Below are 16,702 nucleotides of genomic sequence, written 5' to 3'. Positions count from 1 at the left end.
CATTCCCACCTCGTACGCTGGGATTGTAGGAAGGGCCAGCTATCCGAAAGCATCAGTTTTTGACGAGTTGGGAATGAGACCAAAAACTCAACTTTACTTACAAATAGCACCTTTTTAAAGGAACAGTTCGCCAATGAATGAAAATTTGTTATTATCTCTTCGATGAAATTAAGAAATGAAAAAAGTTCAGTTGAATGACATCATGCACTTTAAGCTGACATGATCATTCCGACAAAATTAAAAAACAATAGAGATTTACAGACATAAGTATTGGCTATTTATTGAAAAAATGATCAAAGTACCCAGGAGGATTAATATCCTGTTGTATGTTGTCGTTGTGGACCAATTCTGATAGAACCGCAGAGACAACGGTGGTATGGTAAAACGTTATGACTTTCAAAATTAGTTGAGCATTTTCATGACCTCGGATACTCCTGGCACAACAGTCATGAGGTCAGCAGACTGACTCAGACTTTATGATCCATCTATGTCAGTAGTTTCACCTGACTGATTTACCTTTGGCCTTAAACTCACAGGGAAATCTGAAGTCTGTACTGAGTGGTATCCTCTTTACAGCACCTTTGTTTATATGAATACAGTACTCTTGCTTTTCATAAGAGAAGCCCATTCCACACAGTTACTCACCGAGGGCATTATCACACTACTGAAACACTTCCTTGTGCCTGGTACCAGGAGATACCAGTAACATTAGCACATATTTGCAGTTTCACCAGGATGACAGGCTGGACCTTATTAACTAAACTTCCCTGGAACATTTGAAACAAACCTTTAAGAGATGAAAAATGTTAAAAGTTTATTAGGCGTCCTTATGGTTGTTTTGAGACTGAAATCAACAGTGCATTATTTACAGCTCATGAGGCACCAATCAGGGAAACACAACTACACATTGTCACATTGTCAATTTTAATTACCTTTACAAAAGCTCCTATTTGTATTCAATAACTTAAAAATACGTAACAACATATACATCAAATCCATAAAACATATGAATAATAGCTGTGAATCACATGCAAACAAAGTACCAGCAGCCCCTTGAGGAAAATTATGATTTGTGATACTAAACTATGTACATAAATACAATTTACTTGACCTCATGCACAAAACTGATTTCCTGAAAATATCCCAGCAATGACAGCTGCAGTGAAAGACAGGGTTCCAACGATGAAGATGACTGAGACAGCAGTAGCAATCTTTGCAGCCGCACTGAGTGTCTTCTGAAATTCAGAGGGGCAGCAGTGAGGGGTATGGTGCATACTGTATGGTTGTCATGTCATAGTGATATATAAACATGTTATGTTTTCTTGGAAAGGCTCTCACCCTTTCTCTTTGTGTACTCCGTCTCTTATTCGTTCTTGAACTCCCTGCAACAGAAAACAGTAACCGATATAAATTTGTTCACCTTAAGATTTCTCACTGTATTTCTTGCATAATATTTATTAGGCATTCACCGCTTTTGTTGCTCCCCAGCATTGCATGCTTATGAACACTGAATATGAAGACCCAGATTACAAACAGTAAGAGCCACACTGTGTAAGCGATCATCACTTTCAGGAGCCAAGACTCATTTCTCTTCTCTCTGCAGTCGACAATCTCCAGAACACCAACGAAGACGACCACAGCTGTGTGTAAAACAGATTTGGAAATACAATCAGAGCAATAAACAGGCGTGTATCTGAAGAGATGAACTGTTACATTGTTTTTCTCCATCTATTTATTATCTATTTGCATTCTTGCCAAGAGTTAGTGTCATTGTTTTGGTTTTTGGGTTTGTTGTTTTCCTGTTTTATTTTGTAGTAATATCCTCTTGTGTCTTGTTGTCACTTTCTACTTCCTGCTCACCTGTGTCACCAGTGTCCTGTTTCCCTCCTGTGTTCCTGTGCTCCTCCCCAGTCTGATTTTCCCCCCAGACAGGTCTAACATGAGCCTCTTTAGCACTGCCCTCTTCCCAGTGTCTATCCACTTGCACCTCATCCCCTCGATTGGTTTAGTTTGTATTCAAGCCTGTGTATTTCTTTTGTTGTTTTCCTTCGCCTGCCTTTTTGATGCCAGTTTTTGTTGCCTGACATTATATTGTTCACACTTTTGGATTGTGGATTTTGGATTTCAGCTCATTAAAGCTGGCCTCTTTTTCAACCTGGCTGCCTCTGTGTGTCTGGCATTTGGGTCCTTTTGTGTAAATTGTGACAGTAAGATGAGAGGATGTATGCCACTTTCATATCAAATTGGTAAAAATGCAGGTGGTGGCAGCTGGTTAGCATAGCATTAGCTTGAAGACTGAAAATGGAAGGAATCAACCGGGAATTTATGGGGCTCCGAAATGGATGCAGACAGTAGAAAACGTGATGGTGACCCCTTATTTGTTTATTGAAGTCAAAAATAGATGGGTGAGTGCAACTGTTTGATGACAAGAAGACCACAGATGGGGTCCTACTCATTCAGGACAAACATATAGTGCACGATACAAATGTCCAGATTATTTTTTAGTGCACGAGCAGTTGGTGCGCTTGCAGTGTATTCAGTCAAACATTTTGGGCTGTGCGCAGAATTTTGGATTGGCCAAAATTTGTGTGAGTTGGCCTTTACTCTCAAAAAGAATGCAGATAAACACATTTCCCAAAATATCAAACTATTGCTTTAAAGACATTAAACAAGTCATCTCACAGAACCAAATGAATTAAAAGAGGTTAAAAACTGGTAAATCTTACTTGAAAAAATCAGGTGGATGACAGAACACACTTGGACAACAATGTTGCAGATCTTCTTTCTGGAACAGAACAAAAGAGAAACAGAAACAGCTGTGCACGAAGTGTTGATGTAAGGATCAAGTCAAAAATACAAGCAGAGGAAAAGGAGTTGAACTTACTGTTCATGACTGAGTCTAACTGACACAGAGTCGATTACCAGCTCTGTAAAATTAACCACTATCACCACACAAACAAGAGCAACGAGAGCGACCTAAACGTACACACAGAGAAGGAGACACATGCAGATATAAGCTGTATACACATTAAAGTGAAAACAATTCACACATTTGGATTAGATATAGAGAAATATTGTACACGATTTATTAATACTCACGTTAAAATGATGTGCCGCAGAAAACAACGTCAGGGACGATATTTCAAGTACAGCACAAAGCAAACCGCATGATGTTTTTGACACCTACGAAAGAAATACACCTGCACATTCAGTAATCTCAATAAATCTGAATAAGTAGCATTCCTTTAGTGTCGTTTTAAATGTAATATTTGTAAGAAAAGTTGATGTTTGAGCTAATCCCCAACTTGTCAAAAAACCCCAACGCTTTGGGATGATAGGATGGGTCGGCCACCATCCCAAAGAGTTGGGAAACCCAGGGCATCATAATTGAACGAGTTGGTAATGACACTCAACAATCAACTTTTCTTACAAATAGCAACTTTAAAGGCACAGATACATAAGAACAGGATCCTGACTGAGCCTGTGCTGATTTGTATTTGTCCCTGGCCTTTATGGAAAAAAGAAAAAAAATAATTTTAAACAATTAAGAAAAAAAAAGAAACAGGACAAAATCCAAACAATTGCAAAAGTCATTCATTGTATATAAATTCTGTATACATCCACTAACTTTTATGTTAGTGGTGGGGTCAGCAATGTCAGGTTTAAATAACCTGCCTATGGTCAAGGAATTCATGGGAAACAAGGCAAGACTGTGCGGGATGAGGAGATCTAGAAACAGTTACTATGACAACACAATCCCCCCCCCCAACTCATGCCTTACCATAATTAGACAACGAGAACAAAAGCTTTTGGTGAGGGTGGTCGTCACTATGTGAGCTTGTGCCTGAAGAGAGATGAGAGTGAGAGAAAAAAACATTTTCTTGTATATTTTTTTTATGACAGTGTCTTACCGAGCAACAGCTTTGGTAAGACTTCAATGTAACGACATTTACTGTGTGACATGAGACAAGATTTTATAAATACCGTACCGTTTTCAGTACCACAAAAAGAATGTCGAAAGCCATCAGTGCAGTCCCTGCTAGCAGGAACTAAATCAAGAGAAACAATGAATAGTTTGCCTTTACACATGTTAAAATTACAACTGAATATTTTCACATGTGAACTAAAGATAAAGATTTTAACATTTGAAAACAAACATTTTTGCAAGTGATTGGTTTTATTCACATATGTATGAAAATTTCCAGCTGTGAAATTTAACATACAACACATATAATTTCTATATACATTGAATTATATGCGTCATATGTGGATTAGAATTTTAACACATGACAAACATGCACATGAAATCAGGAAAATGTTGCTTCTCCTCATGTGAATTCCACATTTTACCACATATTCATGTGCGATTGGCTATTTTCACATGTGAACAGGACATTTACCCATATGAATGAAAATGAATGAAGAAATTCACCTTTTCACATGCAAATTACATACACACATATGTGATTGGCTTTTTGGAAAAGTGGATTAGAATTTCCACAGATGAAAATATGTGCAAAAATGTTTAATTTTAGAACAATTTTAGAAAACAATCACTTATATTCACCGTTATGAAAATTGGACTGGGCGTGGTGCTACTTTGCACCATTGTACTTGTTGCAGTAGTTGGCTTTGTAGTACTTGTAGTAGTTGTTGGCTTTGTAGTACTTGTAGTAGTTGTTGGCTTTGTAGTACTTGTAGTAGTTGTTGGCTTTGTAGTACTTGTAGTAGTTGTTGGTGGTGCCGTGGTGGTTGGAGGTGGAATAACATCCACATCCACCCGTTCCCAGAACGTTGTATATTCCTGAACAAATGTGGCTCTGAAACATGCCCAAGCAAACATGTAAATGTAGAGTCTTTCACTCCACCTTTTAATTCTAACAAAACTAAAGCAGATCCGTTTTGTTCTTGACTGTGTGGAAGTCCATGAAAGTGTAGAAATACCTGAAAGTGATGTCTTGCTCTTCTGCTGGTGCTGTCCAGTTAACTTTAATCAGAGACTTTTTGTGATTGAATTTTTGACTCACAGCTGAGCCCTAAGGCGTAGACAAACGCAAAACAAGTGTCACATAAATAATTAAGTTTAACAAGGCTTAGACCTTAAATGTTCACTCTAAATTCATTTAACTTTGTAAATAAAAGTGAACACACAATTATAAATATTCAGTTAATCAATTCAGTGCATTTCCCGCTGATATGAAATGGGATGGTTACTTACTGCTGGATTACTGCACGTTAGGATTTGAGTCGCAGCTGGATCAAGCAGGATAAACGTTCCAATAGGAGGGCTTTCATCTACCATACCTTTCACTCGGGCCTCCAACATAAACCCCTCAAAAAAGACAGCTGTCTTGCTCCTGAGAATTACTGGACAAAGGTTTGAAGATTCATCAGAGAAGGGTGGAGGGGCAGAAAATGAAGACAGGGATTGTCATATTGTTGCATTTAATTGATCACTGCCACAATAGTGATAAACAAGCTTCTAGGATAAAAAAGTCTGTACCTGTAATAGGCCCGCCCCTTTCGCCATGCTGGTAAGTGACCTCAAAGGGTGGCTCACTGCTCTGAGCAGCAAAATTTGAATGTTCAGGTGACATTGATTTACACACCTCTGGGAAAATACCATCTGCGAATCCGTGTGCCTTTGTGATGATGCTCAGGCCAATCAAAATCCACAACCACATCTGTAAAATATGTGTGCAATGCCATCTGTAAATGCCACAAAATCAAATCTGAACATGTTTTTTTTAGCCTTCTTCATTAGTATGCGGTCCATGAGCATTAACAACCCTGACCTGGAACACCTTCACAGTGATATCCAACTGATGGTACCAAAAGTTTGGTTTGGTTTCTTACTAGTATTCATATCAAAACTTCTCAAGTGATCATGAAAACGTGGTGAAGTGCCCTCTCTTCATCAGAAATATGTCATGACTTTCTTCTTCTTCTGAGTACGCCACTGGTCATGCACCTAATACGGATGTAAAGTCAGCTCTTTAACCTTAAAGCCTTTCTTTGATTGCAAATGTTTCAGTTTGCTGAAATACAGATCCAAAACAAAGATGCTAAATCACTCAAATTCAAACAAAGCATTTTAAGATCTCTGTGGCAAATAATTGAATATACAATCAGATAGTAACAACGTTTTTCTCTTACCTTAAAATAAAGTATTTGTAGACCCAACACCATGAATCCACAAGTTAAGTTTAAAGTCTTTTTAAGGAAGGTAGAAACCTTAAGAATGTCTTGCGGAGAGAGCTCCTCCTCCTCCTCCTCCGACAGTTAGGCGTGCAGTGTTTACTAGAGATCAGTGCAACAACTCAGCAGAGCGAAGAAGGAAGTTAGAAAGATCAATCTAAGTGCCCTGCTACTCACACACACACTTACAATGATAAAAAAAATACAGCTTCTCTTTACCTCTGATCAGACCTATATCTCAAATCTTTCTCACAGTTTGTCAGTTTACAGGGAAGTATATGTACCAAACTACTAACTAACTACTAACTCCTTTCTTTTCATGCCACTTTCTGCTCCTACTTAACTACAATTCAGAGGGAAATAACATTATTCGACAGCTTTAGTAGTAAATTACGCTACAAATTAGGATTTTTGCATTCAAACTTAGAAAGAGCTTGTGAAAGATGATGTTTTGTTATATATGAAAATACCCAACAGTATATTCAAGATCTAAATCTGTGGTGCCGGTACAAAACACTTCCTTGAAAAACACCTCAAATCAAAATAACTGTCAATTTAAAAATCAATCTATAATGACTCAGAGAAAATACTGTTTGCTTCTTACCTTTGAAGACAAATATGTACAGTATGTGCTCTTAGTTAAAATTCCTATTTAACTGGTGAGGAAGTGCTTCATAAACATTTGGGGATTTTCAAGATTAGAGCAGTATTTCTTCACAAGTAGGTATGAAGGTATAACAAATGTGAAAGCAGCATCAGTCTTTGCAATAGACATGGCCGTAAGTGTATGGGCCCTTGAATTACTGGTATTAATGATTAAGCAAAGCCAAATGTAAACATGATAATGATCACTTGGAAGTTCCATCTGAAAGGTGTGTCCAGATTAAAGTAAATGGCAAAGGTTGAGTGTGCAATTCAACAATGCTTTGCCACTTCCTTGAGCACATCTGATTTAGGTCAACAAAGATTTCACGTGGAGTTGTTGTTATTTTCATTACCTTTAATTATTTTTTGATTATTGTGATATGTAAAATGTTTGTTTTACAGATTACTTTTTCAACTCAGCCAATTGGTCGAGGCTCATGAAAAAAAAAACATGTTGCCAGTTTAAAAAGTCATCATGGTTTTTATTGCACAAGGAGACTGGGAAATACATACAAATATTTTACATGCCTTTTTACAAAGTGGGACAATTAAAGGGTTAGAAATTTTGGGATTCAAAAAAAAAAGATTTATAGATTCAGATTTGGGTAGACTGTAACACTTGTTTTGCCACTGTGTGCAATGGCAGATTGGATCACATTTACAGAAACATCATAACTACAATAATAAGGATAAACTCAGCATCACAAAAGTGAGAGTGAGTATAAATTCACATGAATAATAAATCATTTTGTACTGTGAACATAAATTGCTATCAGGACTCCACTGCCACAGCGACTAATTAAAGACCCCCTCCAGCCAATATGTTTTTTCCTTCTTGTTCCTGCAGTTGAATGTCTGAGTTTCGCTGTGTAGAAAGATGTGTATGTGCAGAGTTAGAGATTAGGAGGCTGTTCTCACATCCGTTGCTCAAAGTGTAAATTTTCTCTGTGCTCACTGAAAATCGGATTTTTAGATGTGGGCCTAAGAGCATGATTTGTGACATCACAAATAATTTGGAAGCCAGTCCTGGTCCAATATTTAGCATTTCCAACCCTATTACAAGACACTGTATTACCAACATGATTCTGAAGCTGTTATTTTAAGGTAAAAAATTACACAATGTTGTCAAAATTGGAGTTGCATCCCATACAAGCTACATTTTATGACAAAAGTTTAACACAGACGCAGACAATAAACTGCAAAAGTCAGATCTGAATTTTGAGTTTCTTTTGCTATAAACAGCTACAGATGAACCAGTTCCTAGATTTTTGCTGAGATTATATGGATTTCTTTTTATCAAATGCACACCTAGTTTTTAAACAGTAGTGCAGCAGTAAATACAAGGAACTATACATATACTTGAACAGCAGCTAGTACATTGACCCACGTGAGAAGGTCGGCAATCTAGTCTGCAGCTCTTCGACCCGGCTTGGACTTCGACAAATGAACATCCGACGCATCAATGACTTCAAATGACTCCTAAACTTCACACCAACAAATGCATAAAAGACCGGGTTCAGGCAGCAGTGGGAGAAAGCAATGAGTCGGCACACAAAGAACGCATAGTCAAGCTGGATACTTATGTCGCAGTCATCAAACGGTGCGACCAAATTGTCAGCCAAAATCCCCAGAAAGATGACCACATTGTACGGCACCCAGCCGAGGAAGAACACAGCCACGATACAGAAGACTAACTTGACTGCTCTGTTCTTTTTGTGAGATTTTGTTCTTACGATTTTCCCCAGTATCTGAATGTAGCAAAAAGCCATCACAGCAAAAGCAACCAAGAAGAAAATGTTCTGTTGGGAGACACTGATGCTTTTCCACATGGGATCTTTGCATTCACAGCCAAGGGAGTGCGCACCATTGTGGGGGATTGAGACGAGGGTGCTGTAGAGGAGGGAGGGCATGGCAGCTCCTAGACTGATCATCCACAGTAGGACAGACAAGAAAATCCCGGTGCTGAGTTTCCATGTGCTCAGGTTAGAGAGTGGGTGGACCACGGCCATGTACCTGTAGATGGTCATGATGGTCAGGAAGAGGACGCTGCTGTAAAATCCAGTGAGGAAGACAAAAGTCACAGTTTTGCAGAGAGTTTCTGAAAACAGCCATCCCCAGATGTGGTCAATTGCCCAGAGGGGAAGGCCGGTGGTGAAGACGAGGTCAGAGACGGCTAGGTTTAGGATGAAAATGTTGGTGGGACACTTGAGATTTTCGTACAAAGCCAGGATTACAAGGACGAGGATGTTACCTGTGAGGCTCAGTGCGAGTACAACGGAGAAGAAAACAGGGACAGCAATGGATCCAAATATGACCACCTGGCCTTTCTCACAGACTTCATCATCATAGTCAGTGTCATATATTAGGCTGTCATTAAAAAAGTAACTCATTGCTGTGAGACTGGATCCTAGAAAGGAAATAAAGGATTATTAGCATGTGCATTACTGTTGGTTCTTATCATCTTACACCTTAAGTGCTTAATTTCAGAGGGTAGTAATAAAATAAGTACAGTAATGAGTGTGTATATACTTAAAGTGAAACTCTCGGCAAAATGCAACCTAGGCTTTTTTTTGTGAAGGAACCCGAGTCAAACCTTCGTGTAAAAGCATAATTACGACGAAAAAGCCTCTTTTAAGATTTACCGTGTTTTTGTTTTCGGGTCAAAATCATTTTCAATGGCGTGCTAGGGGCAAATTTACGGTAGCATCAAAATTGCTATTTTCAAAACACTAAGAAGACTCGACACAACATGAAACTTTGCTCGTAGTATCACCAGGGTCTCTACACATGAACACGAGCATTGAGAACATTGTTTGTGTACACAGAGTTTACTAAAAAGAAGGTTTTTGAACAACTCAAGTTAGCAGCAGCAGTAGCCGTCCTGCCAGTCGAGATGCGTTGATCCCCGAGGGCAACGTAACATGGAGGAGAGTAAAGGTGGAAAGCTCCTAAAGCTTAGTTCCATATAAATGCACGGATGATTTGTTGTTTTTCGCTCACGACAAAACGCTAATGAAAATGCATGGATAATTTGTTGCTACTGCAAGCTACTGCTAGCGTGAGTTGTTCAAAAACCTTCTTTTTAGGAAACTCTGTGTACACAATGTTCTCAATCCTCGTGTTCATGTGTAGAGACCCTGGTGATACTACGAGCAAAGTTTCATGTTGTGTCGAGTCTTCTTAGTGTTTTAAAAATAGCGATTTTGATGCTACCCTAAAGTTGCCCCTAGCACGCTATTGAAAATGATTTTGACCCGAAAACGAAAATACGGTAAATCTTAAAAGTGGCTTTTTCGTCGTAATTATGCTTTTACACAAAGGTTTGACTCGGGTTCCTTCACAAAAAAAGCCTAGGTTGCATTTTGCCGAGAGTTTCACTTTAAAGCTGCTACAAGGACCTTTCATGTTTTGGTGATCTGATTATTTTTCTTTTTTAAACACAGCTGTTTGTGTCAGAAGAGTAAAATGAACCTACCTCCTCGTCAGGACTGATATGTTGTTGGGTGCGATGCCTTCTGTCTACTCAAAAGGTGGTTCAAATAGGAGACGGTTTAATAATCTCATGACAGGTTTCTGTTCCTCTGTTCTACTAACCTGACCTGTTTTGCTAGACCATACCCCCACCTCAGCCTCACCGGTGATCATGGTTTTTATTTTGTCCATGTCACCAACTGAAACTGAAAGTGTATGCTGTCACTTATCTCTACTGGTATCTATCCATGCAGGAGAAAAAAAGAAAGAAAAAAAATCTATCCATGCAGGACTGTTTAGGGACTTTTTTTTCAAACTAATCTAATAATTGGATGTTTCAAATTGTGGGCAAGTAAAACCAAAATCATCTGTAATGGATCAAATTCAATGTCAAGTTCAAGTTCAAATGAATAGCTAGTAGTAGAGAGGTAATCAGGATATCTGTTTTTGTACTTTGACTGATCAATCACTTTAAGCCACCCATGACACTTTAGAAATGAGATATGAAACTTTAAAGGGGTACTCCAGCGATTTGAGTGTTGCAATTTCATGTTTGGGCACTAAAAGAAAGAGGGTGTAAAAAGTGATGAAGCAGAAGCTGAGATGCCATGACTTTTAGTGGTTTAGTCCCTAGTAGGGTTCCCATACTGTAACCAATATAGTATAATTTCACTAAACACAGTAAATGACTGCTTTTGAAACTCCCAGCCCCCCAGATTGCAACACGTGTAGTTTCCAAGTTCAAGTTCAAATGAATAGCAGTAGAGGTAGTGTAGTGTAGTGTAGTTTCCAGGCTTGAATTGAGATTTCAGGTTTGAACTCAGATTGACCAAATCTTTAGCTATTTTACTCACAAGAATCACACCACAGTATTTATGCTATAATTTGTATTTACAAATCATAAAAGGAAGATAAAACATTTTTAAACAGAGCTTAAACAAAGAAGTTCATTAAGACCCTTCACACTGTACTGTAAAAAAAGAAAAACATGTATTATGTTGATGTCCTGCTGTCAAATGAACAAAGGAAAACAGCTGTGGGACAAGTATTTGTGTCTGTCATTGATCACATGACATCTCTGTTTACTCTGCTACGGCAACCAAACCCCTGTTTCAAGGTCCCGCCTACCAGCCTCGTAGTGATTGGTCCGAGCGCTACACGCCGCTTTGTCAGTGGACGGCCCCATGTCAATCATAACACTTGAAACAGGTTTGTATGCAGCCACATTAAACGAACGAACGAACATTAATCATTTTGCACTGTGAACATAAATTGCCATCAGGGCTCCACTGCCACAGCGACTAATTAAAGACCCCCTTCGGCCGATATGTTTTTTTTCTTCTCGTTCCTGCAGTTGAATGTCTGAGCTTCGCTGTGTGGAAAGGTGTGTATGTGCAGAGTTAGAGATTAGGAGGCTGTTCTCACATCCGTTGCTCGAAGTGTAAATTGTGCTCACTGAAAATCGGATTTTTAGATGTGGGCCCAAGAGCATGATTTGTGACATCACGAATAATTTGGAAGTCAGTCCTGGTCCAATATTTAGCATTTCTAAGCCTGACGTGGAACCTTGAAACCTCCAGTGCACATACTGTACACTGAGAATGGACTTTACAGTGAAGCAGCAGGCATCCTGTGTCCAGCAGTTAAACTGGATATAATTAGATTTGCATACTCATATATTTTGGAATTTTTAATTATGAAGAAGAAATAGGTGCCAATATGAGGATTTTAATGTGGTAATTATACTTTTTTCTGCAAAAAACATGTGAGACACACATTAAAGAATTCATATGTATGCCTTAAAACATGTTTGGAAGGGATCTTTAACAATATTTATACATGCCTGTGAAAAACACATTGCGAGTGCCAGTAACTACATTTAAAGCATTAAAACAGTATGTAGAAATTGGCATTTTGTGCAATTTGGCGCACCCCACAGTTTACAAAAATATACAAATCCCAGTAAGAGTTTGCCAGATGTAATTTAGGTGCTGAATAAAAACACAATACGTCATAGCAATGTTATGTGTTGAAAACCATTAACCCTATTACAAAACACTGTACCACCAACATGATTCTGAAGTTGTTATTTTAAGGCGAAAACTTACACAATGTTGTTTTAAGTCAAAATTGGAGTTGCATCCCATACAAGCTACATTTTATGACAAAGGTTTAACACAGACGTAGACAATATACAGCAAAAGTCAGATCTGAATTTTGAGTTTCCTTTGCTATAAAAAGCTACATATGAACCAGTTCCTAGATTTTTGCTAAGATTATATGGATTTCTTTTTATCGAATGCACACTTAGTTTTTAAACAGTAGTAAATACAAGGAACTATACATATACTTGAACAGCAGCTAGTACATTGACCCACGTGAGAAGGTTGGCAATCTAGTCTGCAGCTCTTCAACCCGGCTTGGACTTCGACAAATGAACATCCGACGCATCAATGACTTCAAATGACTCCTAAACTTCACACCAACAAATGCATAAAAGACCGGGTTCAGGCAGCAGTGGGAGAAAGCAATGAGTCGGCACACAAAGAACGCATAGTCAAGCTGGATACTTATGTCGCAGTCATCAAACGGTGCGACCAAATTGTCAGCCAAAATCCCCAGAAAGATGACCACATTGTACGGCACCCAGCCGAGGAAGAACACAGCCACGATACAGAAGACTAACTTGACTGCTCTGTTCTTTTTGTGAGATTTTGTTCTTACGATTTTCCCCAGTATCTGAATGTAGCAAAAAGCCATCACAGCAAAAGCAACCAAGAAGAAAATGTTCTGTTGGGAGACACTGATGCTTTTCCACATGGGATCTTTGCATTCACAGCCAAGGGAGTGCGCACCATTGTGGGGGATTGAGACGAGGGTGCTGTAGAGGAGGGAGGGCATGGCAGCTCCTAGACTGATCATCCACAGTAGGACAGACAAGAAAATCCCGGTGCTGAGTTTCCATGTGCTCAGGTTAGAGAGTGGGTGGACCACGGCCATGTACCTGTAGATGGTCATGATGGTCAGGAAGAGGACGCTGCTGTAAAATCCAGTGAGGAAGACAAAAGTCACAGTTTTGCAGAGAGTTTCTGAAAACAGCCATCCCCAGATGTGGTCAATTGCCCAGAGGGGAAGGCCGGTGGTGAAGACGAGGTCAGAGACGGCCAGGTTTAGGATGAAAATGTTGGTGGGACACTTGAGATTTTCGTACAAAGCCAGGATTACAAGGACGAGGATGTTACCTGTGAGGCTCAGTGCGATTACAACGGAGAAGAAAACAGGGACAGCAATGGATCCAAATATGACCACCTGGCCTTTCTCACAGACTTCATCATCATAGTCAGTGTCATATATTAGGCTGTCATTAAAAAAGTAACTCATTGCTGTGAGACTGGATCCTAGAAAGGAAATAAAGGATTATTAGCATGTGCATTACTGTTGGTTCTTATCATCTTACACCTTAAGTGCTTAATTTCAGAGGGTAGTAATAAAATAAGTACAGTAATGAGTGTGTATATACTTAAAGTGAAACTCTCGGCAAAATGCAACCTAGGCTTTTTTTTGTGAAGGAACCCGAGTCAAACCTTCGTGTAAAAGCATAATTACGACGAAAAAGCCTCTTTTAAGATTTACCGTGTTTTTGTTTTCGGGTCAAAATCATTTTCAATGGCGTGCTAGGGGCAAATTTACGGTAGCATCAAAATTGCTATTTTCAAAACACTAAGAAGACTCGACACAACATGAAACTTTGCTCGTAGTATCACCAGGGTCTCTACACATGAACACGAGCATTGAGAACATTGTTTGTGTACACAGAGTTTACTAAAAAGAAGGTTTTTGAACAACTCAAGTTAGCAGCAGCAGTAGCCGTCCTGCCAGTCGAGATGCGTTGATCCCCGAGGGCAACGTAACATGGAGGAGAGTAAAGGTGGAAAGCTCCTAAAGCTTAGTTCCATATAAATGCACGGATGATTTGTTGTTTTTCGCTAACGACAAAACGCTAATGAAAATGCATGGATAATTTGTTGCTACTGCAAGCTACTGCTAGCGTGAGTTGTTCAAAAACCTTCTTTTTAGGAAACTCTGTGTACACAATGTTCTCAATCCTCGTGTTCATGTGTAGAGACCCTGGTGATACTACGAGCAAAGTTTCATGTTGTGTCGAGTCTTCTTAGTGTTTTAAAAATAGCGATTTTGATGCTACCCTAAAGTTGCCCCTAGCACGCTATTGAAAATGATTTTGACCCGAAAACGAAAATACGGTAAATCTTAAAAGTGGCTTTTTCGTCGTAATTATGCTTTTACACAAAGGTTTGACTCGGGTTCCTTCACAAAAAAAGCCTAGGTTGCATTTTGCCGAGAGTTTCACTTTAAAGCTGCTACAAGGACCTTTCATGTTTTGGTGATCTGATTATTTTTCTTTTTTAAACACAGCTGTTTGTGTCAGAAGAGTAAAATGAACCTACCTCCTCGTCAGGACTGATATGTTGTTGGGTGCGATGCCTTCTGTCTACTCAAAAGGTGGTTCAAATAGGAGACGGTTTAATAATCTCATGACAGGTTTCTGTTCCTCTGTTCTACTAACCTGACCTGTTTTGCTAGACCATACCCCCACCTCAGCCTCACCGGTGATCATGGTTTTTATTTTGTCCATGTCACCAACTGAAACTGAAAGTGTATGCTGTCACTTATCTCTACTGGTATCTATCCATGCAGGAGAAAAAAAGAAAGAAAAAAAATCTATCCATGCAGGACTGTTTAGGGACTTTTTTTTCAAACTAATCTAATAATTGGATGTTTCAAATTGTGGGCAAGTAAAACCAAAATCATCTGTAATGGATCAAATTCAATGTCAAGTTCAAGTTCAAATGAATAGCTAGTAGTAGAGAGGTAATCAGGATATCTGTTTTTGTACTTTGACTGATCAATCACTTTAAGCCACCCATGACACTTTAGAAATGAGATATGAAACTTTAAAGGGGTACTCCAGCGATTTGAGTGTTGCAATTTCATGTTTGGGCACTAAAAGAAAGAGGGTGTAAAAAGTGATGAAGCAGAAGCTGAGATGCCATGACTTTTAGTGGTTTAGTCCCTAGTAGGGTTCCCATACTGTAACCAATATAGTATAATTTCACTAAACACAGTAAATGACTGCTTTTGAAACTCCCAGCCCCCCAGATTGCAACACGTGTAGTTTCCAAGTTCAAGTTCAAATGAATAGCAGTAGAGGTAGTGTAGTGTAGTGTAGTTTCCAGGCTTGAATTGAGATTTCAGGTTTGAACTCAGATTGACCAAATCTTTAGCTATTTTACTCACAAGAATCACACCACAGTATTTATGCTATAATTTGTATTTACAAATCATAAAAGGAAGATAAAACATTTTTAAACAGAGCTTAAACAAAGAAGTTCATTAAGACCCTTCACACTGTACTGTAAAAAAAGAAAAACATGTATTATGTTGATGTCCTGCTGTCAAATGAACAAAGGAAAACAGCTGTGGGACAAGTATTTGTGTCTGTCATTGATCACATGACATCTCTGTTTACTCTGCTACGGCAACCAAACCCCTGTTTCAAGGTCCCGCCTACCAGCCTCGTAGTGATTGGTCCGAGCGCTACACGCCGCTTTGTCAGTGGACGGCCCCATGTCAATCATAACACTTGAAACAGGTTTGTATGCAGCCACATTAAACGAACGAACGAACATTAATCATTTTGCACTGTGAACATAAATTGCCATCAGGGCTCCACTGCCACAGCGACTAATTAAAGACCCCCTTCGGCCGATATGTTTTTTTTCTTCTCGTTCCTGCAGTTGAATGTCTGAGCTTCGCTGTGTGGAAAGGTGTGTATGTGCAGAGTTAGAGATTAGGAGGCTGTTCTCACATCCGTTGCTCGAAGTGTAAATTGTGCTCACTGAAAATCGGATTTTTAGATGTGGGCCCAAGAGCATGATTTGTGACATCACGAATAATTTGGAAGTCAGTCCTGGTCCAATATTTAGCATTTCTAAGCCTGACGTGGAACCTTGAAACCTCCAGTGCACATACTGTACACTGAGAATGGACTTTACAGTGAAGCAGCAGGCATCCTGTGTCCAGCAGTTAAACTGGATATAATTAGATTTGCATACTCATATATTTTGGAATTTTTAATTATGAAGAAGAAATAGGTGCCAATATGAGGATTTTAATGTGGTAATTATACTTTTTTCTGCAAAAAACATGTGAGACACACATTAAAGAATTCATATGTATGCCTTAAAACATGTTTGGAAGGGATCTTTAACAATATTTATACATGCCTGTGAAAAACACATTGCGAGTGCCAGTAACTACATTTAAAGCATTAAAACAGTATGTAGAAATTGGCATTTTGTGCAATTTG

At 39.0% G+C, this 16,702-nt stretch overlaps 3 protein-coding genes across 3 annotated transcripts; all 3 read right to left on the bottom strand.

The window, feature by feature from the left end:
• Positions 1-493: 493 nt before the first annotated feature.
• On the bottom strand, positions 494-5,288 carry LOC311258270 (uncharacterized protein). The gene is made up of 11 exons (XM_084354422.1): positions 5,219-5,288; positions 4,945-5,036; positions 4,568-4,820; positions 3,990-4,049; positions 3,782-3,844; positions 3,100-3,183; positions 2,885-2,976; positions 2,727-2,785; positions 1,470-1,640; positions 1,339-1,382; positions 494-1,235 (listed from the first exon to the last, which is right to left on the bottom strand). The coding sequence occupies exons 3-11, from the start codon at positions 4,607-4,609 to the stop codon at positions 1,113-1,115; spliced, it is 738 nt and encodes a 245-aa protein (XP_084210548.1). The 5' UTR covers positions 4,610-4,820; positions 4,945-5,036; positions 5,219-5,288; the 3' UTR covers positions 494-1,112.
• A 2,925-nt stretch (positions 5,289-8,213) lies between these two features.
• On the bottom strand, positions 8,214-11,500 carry LOC311258083 (chemokine XC receptor 1-like; the record flags this gene model as incomplete). Its single annotated transcript, XM_084354129.1, has 2 exons — positions 8,214-9,250; positions 11,443-11,500. The coding sequence occupies 2 exons, from the start codon at positions 11,498-11,500 to the stop codon at positions 8,214-8,216; spliced, it is 1,095 nt and encodes a 364-aa protein (XP_084210255.1).
• A 1,175-nt stretch (positions 11,501-12,675) lies between these two features.
• LOC311258082 (chemokine XC receptor 1-like) lies at positions 12,676-15,962 on the bottom strand (the record flags this gene model as incomplete). The annotated part of the gene is made up of 2 exons (XM_084354128.1): positions 12,676-13,712; positions 15,905-15,962. The coding sequence occupies 2 exons, from the start codon at positions 15,960-15,962 to the stop codon at positions 12,676-12,678; spliced, it is 1,095 nt and encodes a 364-aa protein (XP_084210254.1).
• Between the last annotated feature and the right edge of the window lie 740 nt (positions 15,963-16,702).

Source organism: Pagrus pagrus (assembly GCF_965226575.1).
Source record: "Pagrus pagrus genome assembly, chromosome: 6".
Classification (NCBI taxonomy): Eukaryota; Metazoa; Chordata; class Actinopteri; order Spariformes; family Sparidae; genus Pagrus; species Pagrus pagrus.
Note: the sequence above shows the minus strand (reverse complement) of the source record. Positions and strands in the feature narration are given on the sequence as shown.